This window comes from Coregonus lavaretus, assembly GCF_964263955.1.
Source record: "Coregonus lavaretus genome assembly, chromosome: 36".
NCBI classification, from domain to species: Eukaryota; Metazoa; Chordata; class Actinopteri; order Salmoniformes; family Salmonidae; genus Coregonus; species Coregonus lavaretus.
The window spans coordinates 25,619,937-25,642,997 of NC_140023.1; the positions used below are offsets into that span (position 1 = coordinate 25,619,937).

General features: G+C 43.1%; 1 protein-coding gene across 6 annotated transcripts in view; it reads right to left on the reverse strand.

Moving 5' to 3' along the window:
- Window positions 1–23,061, reverse strand: part of LOC311110889 (LIM domain-binding protein 1-like) — a 48,295-nt gene that overhangs the window by 20,788 nt on the left and 4,446 nt on the right. For 5 of the 6 annotated variants that reach the window (XM_084153509.1, XM_084153506.1, XM_084153505.1 and 2 more), the window contains exons 2-7: window positions 3,847–3,952; window positions 3,688–3,732; window positions 3,466–3,541; window positions 1,952–2,054; window positions 1,639–1,811; window positions 1,305–1,427 (exon numbers count right to left, since the gene is read on the reverse strand). In XM_084153509.1, the coding sequence (XP_084009635.1) occupies window positions 1,305–1,427; window positions 1,639–1,811; window positions 1,952–2,054; window positions 3,466–3,541; window positions 3,688–3,732; window positions 3,847–3,952 (626 nt within the window). Of the gene's footprint in view, window positions 1–1,304; window positions 1,428–1,638; window positions 1,812–1,951; window positions 2,055–3,465; window positions 3,542–3,687; window positions 3,733–3,846; window positions 3,953–7,264; window positions 7,559–23,061 lie in introns of those variants that run through there. The other variant, XM_084153507.1, reaches the window with a different exon arrangement.

The window sequence follows — 23,061 nt, forward strand, 5'->3', positions numbered from 1 at the left end:
AGGAGGGCTTCTTAAAGAAAAACTAACAGGTCTGTGAGAGACGGAATTCTTACTGGTTGGTAGGTGATCAAATACTTATGTCATGCAATAAAATGCAAATTAATTACTTAAAAATCATACAATGTGATTTTCTGGATTTTTGTTTTAGATTCCGTCTCTCACAGTTGAAGTGTACCTATGATAAAAATGACAGACCTCTACATGCTTTGTAAGTAGGAAAACCTGCAAAATCAGCAGTGTATCAAATACTTGTTCTCCCCACTGTACATCTGTGTGTGTGTTTGTATTGAGTTAGTAAATAAATAAGCCAATTTGTGTATTGCTGATTCATCAATAAGGATAGGGTTCTTGCAGGTTCAAGGATTATGCAATGTTCAGAATGAGACTGATAAGAGGTAATTATTTAATAAGTGACTGTTATCGATATATAACATATCTTCTAAGAGTTTAATTCGGGAGATGGTAACTCGTTAAACAACTTCATCCGTGGTGCCCCAAATTCCTAATTAGTTAATTGTTACATTATTAATTTAATTGAGTGACAATTAAACATAGATAGGTGATTCGATAAATAACAGTCATACATTAAAGTGAGTCACGACAACTGTCAACTGTGGGACCTTATTTAGACAGGTGTGTGCCTTTCCAAATCATATCCAATCATTTGAATTTACCACAGGTGAACTCCAATCAAGTTGTAGAAACATCAAGGATGATCAATGGACACAGGATGCACCTGAGCTAAATTCAGAGTCTCATAGCAAAGGGTCTGAATACTTATCTAAATAAGGTATTTGTTTTTATTTTAAATAAAATTTGCAAAAATGTCAAAAAAACGGTTTTTGCTTCGTCATTATGGGGCATTGTGTGTAGATTGCTGAGGATATTTTTGTATTTAATTCATTTTAGAATAAGGCTGAAACTTAACAAAACTTGGAAAAAGTCAAGGGGTCTGAATACTTCCGAAGGCACTGTATGTTTTCAAAATGCATACTGCCTCCAGCTCAGTGCAAAGTGGTGTGACGCGCTGATGAAGCCCAATGTCCGTTAACTATGCATTAGTTGTTTGAGATGCTGTAGCAGCAGCTCTCGTGCTGTCTGACAGATATGCTGCTCAAAGGCTCAGTACCTGTGTGCTGATACATAACGAATATACTGTACACAAACGACAATTTAATTCCACAAAATTATGCAAATTAACCTATAGACTGATAAGCATGACCAGTCAAATATATTTCCATCAATTAATAGACTAAAAAGTATTATTTCACAATAGGATTTCTCTCGTCTTCTCCGGGACTCACGTGCATGGCCAGTATGCTGCGAGGCAGGACTTCTCTGTGTTGTCTGATGCTAAAATGCCACGTCTTGATCCTCATCATGTCGTCAAACATGAACTCCAGGTACAGACGGCCCTCCACACACACCTAAAGGAGAGAGAGGTTAGAGTTCAAACGCCTAGAGCAAGGGAGAGGTAAGGTTTCCTATCATAAAGTGCACAGAAAATAGGGGGAGAAAAAGAGTTGGGGATAAAAGAGGCTAAAATACATGTTTGGATTTGTAAATGGAAGGTGGAGTTGTGGAATTCTAAATGGGGAATGCATATGTTCAAATGTACCAGAAAGTGTTTTTTCGTACCTGTGTGAACATGGGCTTGCCGTTCTGTGTAACCATGGTGCACTGGTCACAGTCCAGAGACACAAAGTTAGTGTGGAAGGACTCTTTAGGGTGCTTCAATGTGTAGAACAGCTCAGTGGCGCCCCCTTCAAAGATACTCCGGAAATAACGCGGGATCAATGTCCGGCCGATAGCTAGGGAGAGGATACTTTTACTGTTTTAATCAAATGATTTTATAATAAAATGCAGATTTACACGTTACGGTTACAGACGGTGAAATGTATACAATCCCATAATAAAGCATAACCTCCCTGAAATTCTAAATGTTTCTTACTGTATCGTTTGGGCCCGTCCTCCAGACAAAAGGTGATGGTGAGCATGGCATCATCCTCAAAGAACTCCATGGTGAAGGCATCCCACCAGAGATTGTCACAGTCCTACAACACACAACATACAATCAATTAGTCCAACAGTAAAGGGAAGAGAATATACAGTTGAAGTCGGAAGTTTACATACACCTTAGCCAAATACATTTAAACTCAGTTTTTCACAATTCCTGACATTTAATCCAAGTAAAAATTCCCTGTCTTAGGTCAGTTAGGATCACCACTTTATTTTAAGAATTTGAAATGTCAGAATAATAGTAGAGAATGATTTATTTCAGTTTTTATTTATTTCATCACATTCCCAGTGGGTCAGAAGTTTACATACACTCAATTAGTATTTGGTAGCATTGCCTTTAAATTGTTTAACTTGGGTCAAATGTTTCGGGTAGCCTTCCACAAGCTTCCCACAATAAGGCCCATTCCACCTGACAGAGCTGGTGTAACTGAGTCAGGTTTATAGGCCTCCTTGCTCGCACAAACTTTTTCGTTCTGCCCACAAATGTTCTATAGGATTGAGGTCAGGGCTTTGTGATGGCCACTCCAATACCTTGACTTTGTTGCCCTTAAGCCATTTTGCCACAACTTTGGAAGTATACTTGGGGTCATTGTCCATTTGGAAGACCCATTTGCGACCAAGCTTTAACTTCCTGACTGATGTCTTGAGATGTTGCTTCAATATATCCACATAATTTTCCTTCCTCATGATGCCATCTATTTTGTGAAGTGCACCAGGCCCTCCCCCTTTTTCCTCCAAACATAACGATGGTCATTATGGCCTAACAGTTCTATTTTTGTTTCATCAGACCAAAGGACATTTCTCCAAAAAGTACGATCTTTGTCCCCATGTGCAGTTGCAAATTGTAGTCTGGCTTTTTTATGGCGGTTTTGGAGCAGTGGCTTCTTCCTTGCTGGGATTGCTTTCGCACCAAAGTACGTTCATCTCTAGGAGACAGACGCGTCTCCTTCCTGAGCGGTATGACGGCTGCGTGGTTCCATGGTGTTTATACTTGCGTACTATTGTTTGTACAGATAAAAGTGGTACCGTCAGGCGTTTGGAAATTGCTCCCAAGGATGAACCAGACTTGTGGAGGTCTACAATTTTTGTCTGAGGTCTTGGCTGATTTCTTTTGATTTTCCCATGATGTCAAGCAAAGAGGCACTGAGTTTGAAGGTTGGCCTTGAAATATATCCACAGGTACACCTCCAACTGACTCAAATGATGTCAATTAGCCTATCAGAAGCTTCTAAAGCCATGACATCATTTTCTGGAATTTTCCAAGCTGTTTAAAGGCACAGTCAACTTAGTGTATGTAAACTTCTGACCAACTGGAATTGTGATACAGTGAATTATAAGTGAAATAATCTGTCTGTAAACAATTGTTGGAAAAATGTAATCAATCATTCAATAAATCAATCTCCCACCACAGACTAAGGGCACAGCCAAATCGCCATCATCGCTCACCTCCGTCCAGTTCTGTAGCCGTTTGTTGAGCTCAAATATCCTGTAGTCTGTCTGGTTGCCGTATGGTGTTGGTCTCCTGCAACAGGACAGAGCAGGGTCAGTACAGATGGACTAGACTTAAAGGCACAACAATTTTATTTTCCAATGTAAAGTTGTTCGAACACTATTTGGAGGCCTGAGGGGGTAAAGGTTGATGCTTTGAAGGTCAGTCGGTGTACTCACCCCATGCCAGGCTCTAGGTATGATGGGGGGTACATTGGAGTTGGCCTGCAGACGGAAATACAGGAGAGTCCAAATTAAACAACCCAGTATTATATAGGTACTAATAGTAATAACTTCCAGTACTAACAGTATTGGCAGATGTGTGTGTGTGTGTCCTACCCCACGTCCCTGTCCAGCATGGTGCCGGGGTGGAAGGGGGGGAAGGTACTGCCGTTAGGGCCGGGCTCCTTTGGGGAGTACAGCTTGAACGACTTAGACGAACAGCCTGGAAAGAAAGAAAGAGCTTGAACGACTTGGACGATGGGCTTGTAGCCTGAGGCTCCGAACAGAGTCGTATACAGCCCGTGGTACAAAAATCAACCAATGAATTGCATCCTCGCGCCAACACGCCCCACGATTAAGCCAGCTACAACCAATGAATTGACTTGCTTGTTTTTGCTTCATGTGTGAAAGCAGCCTATTAGAAAAATATGCATCTTTAATCATATTTACACTCTACCAGGTAGGTTAACTGAAATAACATTCATTTACAGCATATTTCTGGGTATAGATGAGAAAACAGGTAATGTAAATGGGACACTCCTCTCAGTCTTTCTATCATAGGGCTGGCAGGGTACAGTAGCAGGGATGCAAACTGGTGAGGGCCCAAAAAGGGGGAAAATTTCACATGGAAACAAGCAAAAAATCGAAACTTCCGATTTTCAGTGGGGTTGTCACAACACCAACTAACGATGTGATACCAGGCCAAGTATCACGATACCAAGTATTATCTTGACACCACAGGGTTTGCCCCCTCTCAATCACACACACTCTGTCACACACACTCTGTCACACACACACTGTCACATACACACACACTCTGTCACACACACACACAAACACTCTGTCACACACACACTGTCACACACACACTGTCACACACACACACACACACACACACACAGTCACACACACACTGTCACACAGTCACACACACACACACACTCTGTCACACACACTCTGACACACACACACAAACGCTGCTGCCATTCTCTGTTTATTATCTATGCATAGTCACTTTAACTCTACCAACATGTACAGTACAAGTCAAAGGTTTAGACACCTACTCATTCCATAGTTTCTTTATTTGTACTATTTTCTACATTGTAGAATAATAGTGAATACATCAAAAAATGAAATAACACATATGGAATCATGTAATCAAAAAAGTATTAAACAAATCAAAATATATTTTATATTTGAGATTCTTCAAGGTAGCCACCCTTTGCATTGATGACAACTTTGCACACCCTTGGCATTCTCTCAACCAGCTTCATGATGTAGTCACCTGGAATGCATTTCAATTAACAGGTGTGCCTTCTTTTTTGTGGAATTTCTTTCCTTCTTAATGCGTTTGAGCCAATCAGTTGTGTTGTGACAAGGTAGGGGTGGTATACAGAAGGAGAGCCCTATTTGGTAAAAGACCAAGTCCATATTATGTCAAGAACCGCTCAAATAAGCAAAGACAAACGACAGTCCATCATTACTTTAAGACATGAAGGTCAGTCAATCAGGAAAATAAACTTTCAAAGTTCTTAATTTAAGTGCAGTTGCAAAACCCATCAAGCGCTATGATGAAACTGGCTCTCATGAGGACCGCCACAGGAAAGGAAGACCCAGAGTTACCTCTGCTGCAGAGGATAAGTTCATTAGAGTTACCAGCCTCAGAAACTGCAGCCCAAATAAATGCTTCACAGAGTTCAAGTAACAGACACATCAACATCAACCGTTCAGAGGAGACTGTGTGAATCAGGCCTTCATGGTCAAATTGCTGCAAAGAAACCACTACTAAAGGACACCTATAAGAAGAAGAGACTTGCTTGGGCCAAGAAACACAAGCCTGCCCTCCTTCCGCTCTAGTGCACAACAGCCAGCCCAGGTCATTATAAAGGCATCCGCATGCTTCCCAGCCAAAACTGTTCGGAAGAGTTTGTGCATATATTATGACGAAATGTTGTGATGTTTTTGTTCATTTTGGACTTCGGTGAGGGTTTGTTTGGCTGTTCGGGCACACATTTTTTCTGGAGGCAATCCGAAGTCTATGCCCATTCCTCTGTGATTGGTCAACAGTAGGGATTCTTCAATAAAGTACTGTCTTTCAACAAGACTACTTTTTTTCATACACATTTTTTCATTGAGAAATACTGCACCAAAAATCTTATTTAGATGTAAAATTGAGAGACTAAGATCTCCTCTGCAAAAGCATCAATATTAATGTCAGATTTCTTGAGTTAACTTAGATGAATTCAGACTATTTTGAGGATCTGGCTACGGTTTCTCAAAATGGACAAACAGTACTATTGACGCTTTTTTCTTGTTTTTCAAGCGGGGGTCTTTTAAGGGAGTATGCGAGCACACATGTTCGGTTAGCCGAGTTGGGCTAGGCGCCAGCCGAACTGAAGCATGCCGACGCCTTAACACAGAGGAAAAACCATGAATAGCTTCTACAACAACTCTGATATGCTCCCAAAAGCAGAATCCTGTATTTGACCAATAAAGCATGGTTGGGAAAATAACATTACCCATGGTCCTCTGTAGCTCAGCTGGTAGAGCACGGCGCTTGTAACGCCAAGGTAGTGGGTTCGATCCCCGGGACCACCCATACACAAAAATGTATGCACGCACGACTGTAAGTCGCTTTGGATAAAAGCGTCTGCTAAATGGCATATTATTATTTTTATTATTATATTATACACTCACACCCCCCCCATCCCATTGCCACTTCCAAACCCCCCCCCCAGTCTCTTGTTTCACTGCACCCCAGAGAGTCTGTCTCTCCTCCCTGGTCCTTCTCTATAGGGTTCACTGCAGTTCTATAGGCATGACCTTTGACCTGGCAGCAACCACAAACCCCAGTACACCAGACCCAGACAACACCCTATATTCACTCAGCATTTCTCTAGCCTAGCCAGGTACGTCATATTACACTACTCATTCATCATTCTGCAATCAATAAAAATCATTTTTATTACACAGACTGGCTTTAAGCCTTCAACCTCAGCATATAGCGATGCCAACATGAGAACATAGCCAACATGAGAATAGAATGGATAAGCAGTCAGTGGCATCCACTCACCCTACTCTGGGGTCAACACTAGTTCTCAAAATGGAGGAGGGGGTCCTTGTCTTTATGACAGATGTAGATGGATGACAGATAGTTAAACATCGAAGTCACAGAGCTGAGAAGCTAGCAGCCAACTACATGGTGAATTCTTCATTAACTGTCTTCTCTTGATGAATACTAACGCATGAGATCAGTTGAACAACGGTTTGACTGGACACTGATAAGCTAGTTAACTAGTTACAACAGCAAGATCGTCTGTGTTGACCAGCGGCAGTGAATAGTTAGCTAGCTGGCGTTAGCCAACGCTAAACTAGCTAACGTTAGCTAGCTAACTGTTAGGTAACTAACGTTAAGTATCTAGCTGCACGGGCCGCACTCGAAATCTCACTTTTGCATCATAATAATTCATTGCTACCAAAAATTGCAATAAGACTAGTAACTAGAGTTAATTGCTAACACTTCAAGCCACCATACCTGCACAGAATGGTTCAACGAAACGCTATGTTTTTTTTCAACACCACTGCTCGGTTAGCAGGCTAGCTTGAATGCTAGCTGTCCCAATTTGAAGCACCTTCAGGCTCAGCGTAAAGTAGCCGTTATTTCAGTTTTCCTCTCCGAAACAAAACGAAAAGCAAAATAAAAGTGACAAGAATTAGTATTTCCTCAGTTGCGTTATTTTTGCTCCTCCAAAGTATAGTTGTTTTTTTTAGCAACCCAGATGTTGAAAAGTGGTAAAGGAGCCAAACCCTTTGTTCCTAGCCAGCAGCCCCCGTCTTTGCACTTGCTTCCCCCTGACTCTTCTTCTTCAGTGGGGTTTATCGGCGGTTGGCACGTCATGGTGCATTACCGCCACCTACTGTACTGGAGTGTGGGCCAGAGACAGGGAGAAACTAAATCCTACCTGCCATCCCGTTGCTCTTATAAAATAGAACACTTTTTTTTAAACTATATCTAATGACGTTCTACTCAATATACTCTTTAAACTAATTTCCTGTAAAGGGGTGGTGGGGTTGGAAAGTAATAAAGGGAAATATTTTTTTTTAAAGGATATGTGTATATATATATATATATATATATATATATATATATATTTGCGATAAAAAAACATATAGGGGATTGGAAGTGATGCAGACAATTACATTGATGGAAGTCAATTTGTAAGTCGCTCTGGATAAGAGCTCCTGCTAAATTATGTGAATGTAATGTTAATGTTACAATCTATTTGCAATATTAAAGCTGATCTACCCCCTAAATTTTTTTTATTTTTTATCCTGTATCCCCTTCTCCCTCATACTAGATCTCATCCTCTCTCTTTCCCTTTGATACTGCCCACACTGTAGCAATACATGCTCCACGGTCTCTGTTTCCTGACAATAATGTTTCAAGCAGACCACCATAGTCCCCGTGCCCAAGAACTCTAAGATAACCTTCCTAAATGACTACCGACCCGTAGCACTGACGTCTGTAGCCATGAAGTGCTTTGAAAGACTGGTCATGGCTCACATCAACAGCATAATCCCAGAAACCCTAGACCCACTCCAATTTGCATACCGCCCCAACAGATCCACAGATGATGCAATCTCTATCGCACTCCACACTGCCCTTTCCCACCTGGACAAGAGGAACACCTACGTGAGAATGCTATTCATTGACTACAGCTCAGCATTCAACACCATAGTGCCCTCTAAGATCATCACTAAGCTAAGGATCCTGGGACTAAACACCTCCCTCTGCAACTGGATCCTGGACTTCCTGACGGGCCGCCCCCAGGTGGTAAGGGTAGGTAACAGCACATCTGCCACACTGATCCTCAACACGGGGGCCCCTCAGGGGTGCGTGCTCAGTCCCCTCCTGTACTCTCTGTTCACCCATGACTGCATGGCCAGGCACGACTCCAACACCATCATTAAGTTTGCCGACGACACAACAGTGGTAGGCCTGATCACCGACAACGATGAGACAGCCTATAGGGAGGAGGTCAGAGATCTGGCCGTGTGGTGCCAGGACAACAACCTCTCCCTCAACGTGACCAAGACAAAGGAGATGATTGTGGACTACAGGAAAAAAAAGAGGACTGAGCACGCCCCCATTCTCATCGACGGGGCTGTAGTGGAACAGGTTGAGAGCTTCAAGTTCCTTGGTGTCCACATCACCAACAAACTATCATGGTCCAAACACACCAAGACAGTCGTGAAGAGGGCACGACAAAGCCTATACCCCCTCAGGAGACTAAAAAGATTTGGCATGGGTCCTCAGATCCTCAAAAAATTCTACAGCTGCACCATCGAGAGCATCCTGACTGGTTGCATCACCGCCTGGTATGGCAACTGCTTGGCCTCTGACCGCAAGGCACTACAGAGGGTAGTGCGTACGGCCCAGTACATCACTGGGGCAAAGCTTCCTGCCATCCAGGACCTCTATACCAGGCGGTGTCAGAGGAAGGCCCTCAAAATTGTCAAAGACTCCAGCCACCCTAGTCATAGACTGTTCTCTCTGCTACCGCACGGCAAGCGGTACCGGAGTGCCAAGTCTAGGTCCAAAAGACTTCTCAACAGCTTCTACCCCCAAGCCATAAGACTCCTGAACAGCTAATCATGGCTACCCGGACTATTTGCACTGCCCCCCCACCCCATCCTTTTTACGCTGCTGCTACTCTGTTAAGTATTTATGCATAGTCACTTTAACTCTACCCACATGTACATATTACCTCAACTACCTCAACTAGCCGGTGCCCCCGCACATTGACTCTGCAACGGTACCCCCCTGTATATATAGCCTCCCTACTGTCACTTTATTTTACTTCTGCTCTTTTTTTCTCAACACTTTTTTGTTTGTTTTTTTATTCTTACTTTTTTGTTTAAAATACATGCACTGTTGGTTAAGGGCTGTAAGTAAGCATTTCACTGTAATGTCTGCACCTGTTGTATTCGGCGCATGTGACCAATAAAATTTGATTTGATTTGATTTAATCACACTTTCCTGTTGGATGCTTTCCTATCACATTTAATGTCTTATTCAACTGGCTGTGTCCCACCCTTAATCTTGTAAAAATAGCCTCCTCTCTTCTGTCCCTTCCTGCCGTGCACCCCTCCCCAACTTTCCTCTGTACTTGAAATAAATGCCTTCCCTTATTATCTCTATTCCACTGCTCCTGCCATCTCTGCACCATCACTGTATATATCAGTATTTTTGCCTCTGCCTTGCTCATTGAAAGTTCAACATCAACTTCCCCACTACTAAGTACTTGTTTAGCCTGTTCATCTACTGCCTCGTTCCCCTCCACCCCCACATGGGCTGGGACCCAAGTAAATCTTATCTGAATACCCATCTGTTTAATCCTGCCATGGGTTTGTAGCACCTCATAAAGCAGGTATTGTCTGCTATGTGAGCTAAGGGACTGGAGACTCATTAACACTGCACATGAATCAGAGCAAATAACTACTCTGTCTTGTTTGACTTCCTCCACCCACTGCAAGGCCAACAGTATGGTCATCAGCTCCGCCGTATATACAGTCAGATGATCTGTAATACGTTTCCTGACTTCCACCCCACATTCCTGCACTACAAATGCTGACCCAACCCCCCTGTGCTGCTTCTTCTTCTTCTTCAGTGGGGTTTATCGTGGTTGGCATCCAACGTTATGGTGCATTACCGCCACCTACTGTACTGGAGTGTGGGCCAGAGACGGAGAAAGTAAATCCTACCTGCCTGCTCTGTTGCTCTTAAAAAAGATAACAAAATATTTGAGACTATATCTAATGATGTTCTACTCAATATACTCTTTAAACTAATTTACTGTATTCCTTCCTCCCTCATACTAGATCTCATCCTCTCTCTTTCTCTCTGATACTGCCCACACTGTAGCAATACATGCTCCACAGTCTCTGTTTCCTGGCAGTATTCACACTTTCCTGTTATTTTTGATGATCTTATTTGCTCTTTTGTAGCTTTGGCAACGATGTGTGTGTTTTCTATACCGGTTCGCTCCTCTCCCTGTAGGCTTTACAGATGCTCCCCACCCCTTGGCTGCAACCCTTCTAATTTAGTGCACCCTGCGCGCACAACCCATGTGGAATTCCGGGTCTCTGGCTGCGTTTGGAACTGCGGTCAAGAACGCAGAGTTCATCTCAGCCCTTCAGTCCCTTGACTTTTTGGCCCTGACGGAGACATGGATGACCCCAGAGAACACTGCTACTCCAGCTGCTCTCTCTTCATCTGACTACATTTTCTCTCATAGTCTGAGAGCATCTGGTCATCGCGGCGATGGCACAGGTCTACTCATTTTTCCTAACTGGAGATTCTCTTTTCTCCTTCTGTCATCTGTCCATCTCCTCATTTGAATTCCATGCTGCCACTGTCACTTGTCCACCCAAGCTTAACAGTGTTATATTTTGCCCACCAGGTGCCTTTGAAGAGTTCCTCAATGAGCTTGACACCTTAATAAGCTCATTTCCTGACGATGGCTCACCACTCTTGTACTTTGCGACTTCAACCTCCTGACGTCTGCCTTCGATTCATTTCTTTCCAACTCTCTCTTTCCCCTCCTTGCCTCTTTTGACCTCACCCTTTCCCAATCCCTTCCAACTCAAGGCAGGCAATACACTTGAACTCAAATTTACTAGAGGCTGTTCGCCTACTAATCTCACTGCAACCTCCCTCCAGGTCTCTGATCACGACTTTATTCCCCTAGCCAGATGGTCATGTGCCGTCGCAATCTTAACTCTCTCCCACTACTCTCTCATCTTCTATCCTATCATCTCTCCCTTCTGCCAAATCCTTCTCCCTCCTGATTCTGCCTCTTTGACCTTAATCTCCTCCCTTTCTGCATCCTATGACTCGCACTGTCCCCTTCTCTCCCGGCCGGCTCGACCCTCCTGCTCCGTGGCTGAGTGACTCATTGCGAGCTTATGGAACAGGGCTAAGGGCAGCTGAGCGAAATTGGAGGAAAACTAAACTTCCTGAGGACCTATCATCCTTTCACTCCATCCTCACTACATTATCTTCCTCTGTATCTGCTGCTAAAGCCACTTTCTATCATTTTAAGCTTCTGCCTCTAACCCAAGGAAACTATTTTCTGCCTTCTTGTCCCTCCTTAATCCTCCACCCCCTCCCTCCTTCCTCTCTTTGGACAACTTTGTCAACCACTTTGAAAAGAAGGTTGATGACATCCACTCCTCATTCAGTCAGCCTATTGAGTCCACTGGTCCCATTCACATAGAACTACACTACGCCTTGACCTCTTTCTCCCTTCTCTCTCCAGATTAAATCCTGTGACTAGTGACGTCTGGCCATCTGACAACCTGCCCGCTCGACCCCATCCCCTCCTCCCTTCTCCAGACCATATCTGGAGACCTTCTCCCATTCCTCACTTCCCTTATCAACTCATCCCTGACCACTGGCTGCGTACCCTCTGACTTGAAAATGACCCGAGTCGCTCCCCTCCTCAAGATACCAACACTCGACTCATCTGATGTCAAACTATAGACCTGTATCCCTTCTTTGTTTTCTTTCCAAAACACTTGAGCGTGGCCTCTCTGATCAACTCTCTCGTTATCTCTCTCAGAATGGTCTTATTGACCCTAACAAATCAGGCTTCAAGACGGGTCACTCAACCGAGACTGCTCTTCTCGGTGTCACGGAGGCTTTCTGCACTGCCAAAGCTGACTCTTATTTGATCTATCCACTGCCCTCAACACAGTGAACCATCAGATCCTCCTCTCCACCCTCTCAAGTTCTTTGCACTCTGGGAGGGGGACACCATGGAGTTGTCAACCATGATGGAGAGGGCTTGGAATGGGCATGCCTTCCCTGGGAGGAAGAGCAGCTCAGTCTTGTCAATGTTGAGTTCAAAGTGGTGGGCTGACATCCAAGCTGAGATATCTGCCAGGCACGCAGAGATGCGTGTCGCCACCTGGATGTCAGAAGGGGGAAGGAGAAAAGTAGTAGAGTGTCATCTGCATAACAATGAAGGGAGAGACCATGTGAGGATATGACGGAGCCGAGTGACTTGGTGTAAATAGAAAAGAGGAGAGGGCCTAGAACCGAGCCCTGGGGGACACCAGTAGTGAGAGCATGTGGTGCAGACAGATCCTCTCCACGCCACCTGGTAGGACCGACCTGCCAGGTAGGATGCAATCCAGGAGTGTGCAGAGCCTGAGACACCCAGCCCTGAGAGGGTGGAGAGGAGGATCTGATGGTTCACTGTGTCGGGGAGGATGAGAACAGAGGCGAGAGAGAGTCCGTTTTGGCAGTGCAGAGAGCCTCCATGACACAGAGGATAGAAGTCTTGGTTGAGTGACCCGTCTTGAATCCTGACTGGTTAGGGTCAAGAAGATAATTTAGAGAGAGATAACAATAGAGTTGGTCAGAGGCAGCACGCTCAAGTGTTTTGGAAAGAAAATAAAGAAGGGACGCCAGTCTGTAGTTTTACATCAGAGGGGTCTATTGTTGTTTTCTTGAGGAGGGGAGAGACTTGGGCCATTTTGAAGTCAGAGGGGATGCAGCCAGTGGTCAGGAATAAGTTGATGAGGGAAGTGAGATACAGGAAAAGGTCTCAAGATGGTCTGGAGAGACCTGGAGGGGGGTTGCAGTGAGATTAGTAGGCAAACAGCATCTAGTAAAGTGGCCTGCCTTGAGTGGGAGGGGACTGGGAACGGGTGAGGTCAAAAGAGGAAAGGAGTGGAAAGAAAGAGGTGGAAAGAAATTAATTGATGCCACCACCATGACGACCAGATGCTCTCAGACTATGAGAGAACACATAGTAAGATGAATAGAGAGCAGCTGGTGTAGCTGTGTTATTTGGGGTGATCCATGTCTCCGTCAGGGCCAAAAAGTCACTTTTGATTAATAGCTGAGGTGATTTGGTTAAGTGTGAAACGCTCTATCTAGAAACAATTGATCCTTGATTGCACTGTTTTTCTTTTTGTTCCTTCCAGAGTTTCAATTAGCTCAGGAAGTACAACGCAAAACACCTTCATGGGAGTCTGTGTTAAAATGGTGCACAGTAAGCGGATCTTTTGTATTTGTAAAGTTATTTAGTGGTGATATGAAGTAGAGTTTTTGAAGTTTCCAAAACTGTATTGCACGCTGTGAGTATTAACGGTTAGACAGAGTGTCGGGACAGCTGTACACATCGCCCCTCTGTGGTTAACCCCCTAGAGTTGATTGACACACTGGTGCATCAATCTAAGTAACATATTAAAGCTAGAGATATGATTATTTTTGCATTGGATGCTTCTCAATCCACCGCATCCGCCAATGTCGCACTTCCGCATCTGCGGTGAAAGGTGGTAGAGCTAGAGCGGTGTTGGTCAGTCCTTGAGACATCCTGAAAATCGGTATTCTCATGAAAAACGTCTGTACGGTTTGACCTACAAACTATTATGATCATTCTATGGAAAGGGGAGACTCACAAACACAATGGTGGTCTCCGTTTTTCTCTACAACCCCCAGAAGTGTCAGGGGACTCTGAAGTCGGTACCGTCGATGTGCCAACTTCTGTTTGTAGCATCGGAACCATTTGGGCTACAAACTAATGTGACCCCACAGTGGAAAGGGGAGATTCACACAAACACGACGGTGTTCTCCGTTTCGCTCTTACTCGACTGAAGGTAACTGGTATCGGTTTAAGAATTTTATGGAAGTATGAAGGTAGTTTTGTGCCTACCCAATAAAGGGGTTAAATACTATAGGTGTAAAAAAAAAAATATATATATATATATATATATATATATAGATTTCCTGAGCTTACTTATATCTCATAGATATAGGACAACCACTTCAAAACCTTGTTTCTTATGATTTATTTTTTGACTGTCTTTATTGCCATTAATGTGTAATTCAATGTGTTTCTCTGGGCTATAGTAGTAAAGGCCAAATTCAATATTTTATCAAATAATGTTTTTATATATTTTTTCTGATATCTAAAGGGGTCCTAAACTTCTAAATCAAATAGCGATTTGATACATAGTATGACCATCTTAAAACAATTCCATATATAATCTAGTCCTAGTCAGGGAGGGAGGAAAGAAAACGTGGTTCAGTCTGCTTTCCAACAAACACTGGGAGACAAATTAACCTTTTAGCAGAACAATAACCTAAAACACTAGGCCAAATATACAGTTTACATACACCTTAGCCAAATGCATTTAAACTCAGTTTTTCACAATTTCTGACATTTAATCCTTTAATCCAGTTAGGATCACCACTTTATTTTAAGAATGTGACATGTCAGAATAATAGTAGAGAGAATGATTTATTTCAGCTTTTATTTCTTTCATCACATTCCCAGTGGTTCAGAAGTTTACATACACTCAATTAGTATTTGGTAGCATTGCTTTTAAATTGTTTAACTTGGGTCAAACATTTCAGGTAGCCTTCCACAAGCTTCCCACAATAAGTTGGGTGAATTTTGGCCCATTCCTCCTGACAGAGCTGGTGTAACTGAGTCAGGTTTGTAGACCTCCTTGCTTGCACACACTTTTTCAGTTCTGCCCACACATTTTCTATAGGATTGAGGTCAGGGCTTTGTGATGGCCCCTCCAATACCTTGACTTTGTTGTCCTTAAGCCATTTTTCCACAACTTTGGATGTATGCTTGGGGTATTTGTCTATTTAGAAGACCCATTTGCGACCAAGCTTTAACTTCCTGACTGATGTCTTGAGATGCTGCTTCAATATATCTGTCACAACCTGACTTATGGGACTCTTGTATGTTGAGTCAGGGTGTGGAGATCTATGTTATTATTTCTATGTTCACATTCTAGTTATTGTGGTTCTATGTATGGCCGGGTGTGATTCCCAATCAGAGGCAGCTGTCGCTCGTTGTCTCTGATTGGGGATCATACTTAAGTAGCCTGTTTGCAATCCTTAGTGGTGGGATCTTGTTCCGTGTAGAGGCTTGTATTGTGTTTAGCCTGAGGACTAAACGTTACGTTGTTTTGTTCGTGTGTTTATCTTTATAATAAACATGTATGCATTTCACGCTGTGCCTTGGTCTGACCTGTCCTTCAACGTCCGTGACAATACATATCTACATAATTTTCCTTCCTCATGATGCCATCTATTTTAAGAAGTGCATCAGTCCCTCCTGCAGCAAAGCACCCCCACAGCATGATGCTGCCACCTCTGTGCTTCACGGTTGGGATGGTGTTCTTCGGCTTGCAAGCCTCCCCCTTTTCCCCCCGAACATAACGATGGTCATTATGGCCAAAAAGTTATATTTTTGTTTCATCAGACCAGAGGACATTTCTCCAAAAAGTACGATCTTTGTCCCCATGTGCAGTTGCAAACCGTCGTCTGGCTTTTTTATGGCGGTTTTGGAGCAGTGGCTTCTTCCTTGCTGAGCGGCCTTTCAGGTTATGTCGATATAGGACTCGTTTTACTGTGGATATAGATACTTTTGTACCCGTTTCCTCCAGCATCTTCACAAGGTCCTTTGCTGTTGTTCTGCACTTTTCGCACCAAAGTACGTTCATCTCTAGGAGACAGAACACGTCTCCTTCCTGAGTGGTATGATGGCTGCGTGGTCCCATGGTGTTTATACTCGCGTACTATTGTTTGTACAGATGAACGTGGTACCTTCAGGCGTTTGGAAATTGCTCCCAAGGATGAACCAGACTTGTGGAGGTCTACAATTTTTTTTCTAAGGTCTTGGCTGATTTACTTTGATTTTCCCATGATGTCAAGTAAAGAGGCACTGAGTTTGAAGGTAGGCCTTGAAATACATCCACAGGGACACCTCCAATTGACTCAAATTATGTCAATTAGCCTATCAGAAGCTTCTAAAGCCATGGCATCATTTCAAGGAATTTTCCAAGCTGTTTAAAGGCACAGTCAACTTAGTGTATGTAAACTTCTGACCCACTGGAATTGTGATACAGTGAATTATAAGTGAAATAATCTGTCTGTAAACAATTGTTGGAAAAATTACGTGTGTCATGTACAAAGTAGATGTCCTAACCGACTTGCCAAAACTATAGTTTGTTCAAAATAAATTTGTGGAGTGGTTGAAAAACGAGTTTTAATGACTCCAACCTAAGTGTATGTAAACTTCCGACTTCAACTGTGCATATATATATATATATATATATATATATATATATATATATATATATATATATACATACACATACACACACACACAGTGGGGAGAACAAGTATTTGATACACTGCCGATTTTGCAGGTTTTCCTACTTACAAAGCATGTAGAGGTCTGTCATTTTTTATCATAGGTACACTTAAACTGTGAGAGACGGAATCTAAAACAAAAATCCAGAAAATCACATTGTATGATTTTTAAGTAATTAATTTGCATTTTATTGCATGACATAAGTATTTGATCACCTACCAACCAGTAAGAATTCCGGCTCTCACAGACCTGTTAGTTTTTCTTTAAGAAGCCCTCCTGTTCTCCACTCATTACCTGTATTAACTGCACCTGTTTGAACTCGTTAGCTGTATAAAAGACACCTGTCCACACACTCAAACAGACTCCAACCTCTCCACAATGGCCAAGACCAGAGAGCTGTGTAAGGACATCAGGGATAAAATTGTAGACCTGCACAAGGCTGGAATGGGCTACAGGACAATAGGCAAGCAGCTTGGTGTATATATATTACACAGGGATGTAACCCAAACAAAAGAGCGAGGTGTAAACCTCTAAACAATACACGGGACGTGACCCGTAATACCAAGAGCACAATACACGGTACTCACGAGACCAACAGACATGGGACAATAATCAACAAGGACAATGGGGAACAGAGGGAACATACAGTGAGGGAAAAAACTATTTGATCCCTTGCTGAATTTGTACATTTGCCCACTGACAAAGACATGATCAGTCTATAATTTTAATGGTAGGTTTATTTGAACAGTGAGGGACAGAATAACAACAACAAAATCCAGAAAAACGCATGTCAAAAATGTTATAAATTGATTTGCATTTTAATTAGGGAAATACGTATTTGACCCCTCTGCAAAACATGACTTAGTACTTGGTGGCAAAACGCTTGTTGGCAATCACAGAGGTCAGACGTTTCTTGTAGTTGGCCACCAGGTTTGCACACATCTCAGGAGGGATTTTGTCCCACTCCTCTTTGCAGATCTTCTCCAAGTCATTAAGGTGTCGAGGCTGACGTTTGGCAACTCGAACCTTCAGCTCCCTCCACAGATTTTCTATGGGATTAAGGTCTGGAGACTGGCTAGGCCACTCCAGGACCTTAATGTGCTTCTTCTTGAGCCATTCGTTTGTTGCCTTGGCCGTGTGTTTTGGGTCATTGTCATGCTGGAATACCCATCCACGACCTATTTTCAATGCCCTGGCTGAGGGAAGGAGGTTCTCACCCAAGATTTGACGGTACATGGCCCCGTCCATCGTCCCTTTGATGCAGTGAAGTTGTCCTATCCCCTTAGCAGAAAAACACCCCCAAAGCATAATGTTTCCACCTCCATGTTTGACGGTGGGGATGGTGTTCTTGGGGTCATTGGCAGCATTCCTCCTCCTCCAAACACGGCGAGTTGAGTTGATGCCAAAGAGCTCGATTTTGGTCTCATCTGACCACAACACTTTCACCCAGTTCTCCTCTGAATCATTCAGATGTTCATTGGCAAACTTCAGACGCGCCTGTATATGTGCTTTCTTGAGCAGGGGGACCTTGCGGGTGCTGCAGGATTTCAGTCCTTCACGGCGTAATGTGTTACCAATTGTTTTCTTGGTGACTATGGTCCCAGCTGCCTTGAGATCATTGACAAGATCCTCCCGTGTAGTTCTGGGCTGATCCCTCACCGTTCTCATGATCATTGCAACTCCACGAGGTGAGATCTTGCATGGAGCCCCAGGCCGAGGGAGATTGACAGTTCTTTTGTGTTTCTTCCATTTGCGAATAATCGCACCAACTGTTGTCACCTTCTCACCAAGCTGCTTGGCAATGGTATTGTAGCCCATTCCAGCCTTGTGTAGGTCTACAATCTTGTCCTTGACATCCTTGGAGAGCTCTTTGGTCTTGGCCATGGTGGAGAGTTTGGAATCTGATTGATTGATTGCTTCTGTGGACAGGTGTCTTTTATACAGGTAACAGAGATTAGGAGCACTCCCTTTAAGAGTGTGCTCCTAATGTCAGCTCGTTACCTGTATAAAAGACACCTGGGAGCCAGAAATCTTTCTGATTGTGAGGGGGTCAAATACTTATTTCCCTAATTAAAATGCAAATCAATTTATAACATTTTTGACATGCGTTTTTCTGGATTTTGTTGTTGTTATTCTGTCCCTCACTGTTCAAATAAACCTACCATTAAAATTATAGACTGATCATTTCTTTGTCAGTGGGCAAACGTACAAAATCAGCAGGGGATCAAATAATTTTTTCCCTCACGGTATATACACATACTAATCAGGGGGAATGGGAACCAGGTGTGCATAATGAGACAAGACAGTCCGGGGGTGGTGGTAATGATCCAGGTCAGTCACGCCTAGAAGGCCAGTGACATAGACCTCTGGTGCTGGTGAACAGAATGAGCAGCAGTACCAGGGGGATTCATGACATTTGACTTAAATCGACTTGAACATCTATGGTAAGACTTCAAAATGGCTGTCTAGCAATGATCATCAACCAACTAATAATAATAATAATAATAATGCAAATATTGTACAATCCAGGTGTGCAAAGCTCTTAGAGGCTTAACAATAAAGTAGGTGTAATCGCTGCCAACGGTGATTGTAACATGTATTGACTCAGGGGTGTGAATACTTACAGTACCAGTCAAAAGTTTGGACACACCTACATATTCAAGGGTTTTTCTTTATTTTCACTATTTTCTACATTGTAGAATAATAGTGAAGACATCAAAACTATGAAATACCACATATGGAATCATGTAGTAACCAAAAAAGTGTTAAACAAATCAAAATATATTTTATATTTGAGATTATTCAAAGTAGCCACCTTTTGCCTTGATGACAGCTTTGCATGCAATTGCCAACATGGAACGGTTTATTAATTGTTTAAGCTAATTATTCAAGGGTCGCTTCGTTATTTAATATTTTTAACTAAAATGCTCAATTGCAACTCAAATCATGAATGACTCATATGCTGTGTGATGACTAAACAGGATGCGCTCTTAGGCCTGCAGCTTGATGGTGGTTATACAAAGCTGCAATACTAAGCCTACTAATGATAATGACATGACTTATTATTATAATGATGATAACAATAATAATAGTAATAATAACAATAAGGAGATCAAGAAAAAGGAGGGTTATTATTATTATTATTACTATTATAAATTAAATTTTTCGGACAATTTGGAACAGTGTAAACAACACTGAATGAAATTGAAATAATACTTGAGAGGCTGTTCTAACGGAAAAATTGTAAAGCCTTTATTAAAATATTAAAAACAGCCGAATTTGTTAAATTGTTTATCCGACATGTTGTGGTTGCGTGAGGCTTGGTGCTCACGGAATCAGTAGGCTATTAAAGAAACATTCAAACAGGCAACAGAAGCAGGATCTGTCTTATTTCTGTAGATATATATGGATGATTTACATTTTATTTTATAACATTTAATAGTTAGGCTATTAATTATAGACCTTATTACATTGGGGTTTCCTCTCTCCTCACTTTTCTTAAACAATTAAGTTTTCTCATCTTTTACCTCCGCTGCTGCCTCCACCGCATTGTTCTCAACACCAATATGCTGGGTAACTTTGCTGTTATGCACATAGCAACATGGTCTAGGAAAAGGCGCCAATTCAACAGCGCACTGATGTTTCAAAACCACGGACAACGACCGCTATCCAACACAGGAGAAAGCACATTTGTTATAAAATAATATTATTTGTATTAGTGTTGCACCACTGTTCTTATGTAATGCACTGCTCAAAAAAATAAAGGGAACACTAAAATAACACATCCTAGATCTGAATGAATTAAATAATCTTATTAAATACTTTTTTCTTTACATAGTTGAATGTGCTGACAACAAAATCACACAAAAATTATCAATGGAAATCAAATGGAGGTCTGGATTTGGAGTCACCCTCAAAATTAAAGTGGAAAACCACACTACAGGCTGATCCAACTTTGATGTAATGTCCTTAAAACAAGTCAAAATGAGGCTCAGTAGTGTGTGTGGCCTCCACGTGCCTGTATGACCTCCCTACAATGCCTGGGCATGCTCCTGATGAGGTGGTGGATGGTCTCCTGAGGGATCTCCTCCCAGACCTGGACTAAAGCATCCCCCAACTCCTGGTCAGTCTGTGGTGCAACATGGCGTTGGTGGATGGAGCGAGACATGATGTCCCAGATGTGCTCAATTGGATTCAGGTCTGGGGAACGGGCGGGCCAGTCCATAGCATCAATGCCTTCCTCTTGCAGGAACTGCTGACACACTCCAGCCACATGAGGTCTAGCATTGTCTTGCATTAGGAGGAACCCAGGGCCAACCGCACCAGCATATGGTCTCACAAGGGGTCTGAGGATCTCATCTCGGTACCTAATGGCAGTCAGGCTACCTCTGGCGAGCACATGGAGGGCTGTGCGGCTCCCCAAAGAAATGCCACCCCACACCATGACTGACCCACCGCCAAACTGGTCATGCTGGAGGATGTTGCAGGCAGCAGAACGTTCTCCACGGCGTCTCCAGACTCTGTCACGTCTGTCACGTGCTCAGTGTGAACCTGCTTTCATCTGTGAAGAGCACAGGGCGCCAGTGTCGAATTTGCCAATCTTGGTGTTCTCTGGCAAATGCCAAACGTCCTGCACGGTGTTGGGCTGTAAGCACAACCCCCACCTGTGGACGTCGGGCCCTCATACCACCCTCATGGAGTCTGTTTCTGACCGTTTGAGCAGACACATGCACATTTTTGGCCTGCTGGAGGTCATTTTGCAGGGCTCTGGCAGTGCTTCTCCTGCTCCTCCTTGCACAAAGGCGGAGGTAGCAGTCCTGCTGCTGGGTTGTTGCCCTCCTATGGCCTCCTCCACGTCTCCTGATGTACTGGCCTGTCTCCTGGAAGCGCCTCCATGCTCTGGACACTACGCTGACAGACACAGCAAACCTTCTTGCCACAGCTCGCATTGATGTGCCATCCTGGATGAGCTGCACTACCTGAGCCACTTGTGTGGGTTGTAGACTCCGTCTCATGCTACCACTAGAGTGAAAGCACCGCCAGCATTCAAAAGTGACCAAAACATCAGCCAGGAAGCATAGGAACTGAGAAGTGGTCTGTGGTCACCACCTGCAAAACCAGTCCTTTATTGGGGGTGTCTTGCTAATTGCCTATAATTTCCACCTGTTGTCTATTCCATTTGCACAACAGCATGTGAAATGTATTGTCAATCAGTGTTGCTTCCTAAGTGGACAGTTTGATTTCACAGAAGTGTGATTGACTTGGAGTTACATTGTGTTGTTTAAGTGTTCCCTTAATTTTTTTGAGCAGTGTATATATATATTTTTTCTCAACTAAAGAAATGTTGGTCGACCAACAGCCTATCAACGAAACAATCGACCAGTCGACTAAATGGGTTCAGCCCTATTTTCTACAAAAATGTTCACTTAGTTATCATTGGGGAATTGTGTGTAGATGGGTGGGGAAAGAAATCTACTTTCTGAAGACACTGTACATCACTGGTTAATAAAAGTCACATCAGGCTGAGAAAGCAGAATACTGTAGACACACACACACACACACACACACACAGCTTGGCCTTTCTGTGGGTCTTTGCTGGGGCTGTCTCAGAGACAGAGGAGGACGCAAACAATATGGATGTACGTGTGCGTGCGCATGCATGCATGTGTGTGTGTGCGTGTGTGTGCGAGTTCTTGGAAACAGCAGGACAATGTGCTGGTATGCCAGCACAGCCTGCTAAAGCCAGTAATCCCTATGCCCTCCACTGTGCCATTGTGTGTTCAGTACAATAGACGGGTTGGCTGACAACGTCTAAAAATGATGTGCGTGCGTAGATGTGGCCGGGTAGCGTGCATTGTTATGATTCTGAACGATCAGATAGCTAGCAACAACAACAAGAAGCTGCCATGTGGGGAATCGTAGGTGGCACGTTTCAGCTTGTTCTATCTTGTTACTGATACCATGTCTTGTTTTGACTGATGTCATGTCTATGCTAATATGGCAAAAATCCACTAGCTAGCTAATCAAAACTGTAATAATGTCTTTGAAAGACAACAAGTGCTCATTGTGCAAATGTATTTATGTTTTCAATAAACATTTGGAGAATAAATATAGTCTACATGTTGTCAACAGTCTAAACCAA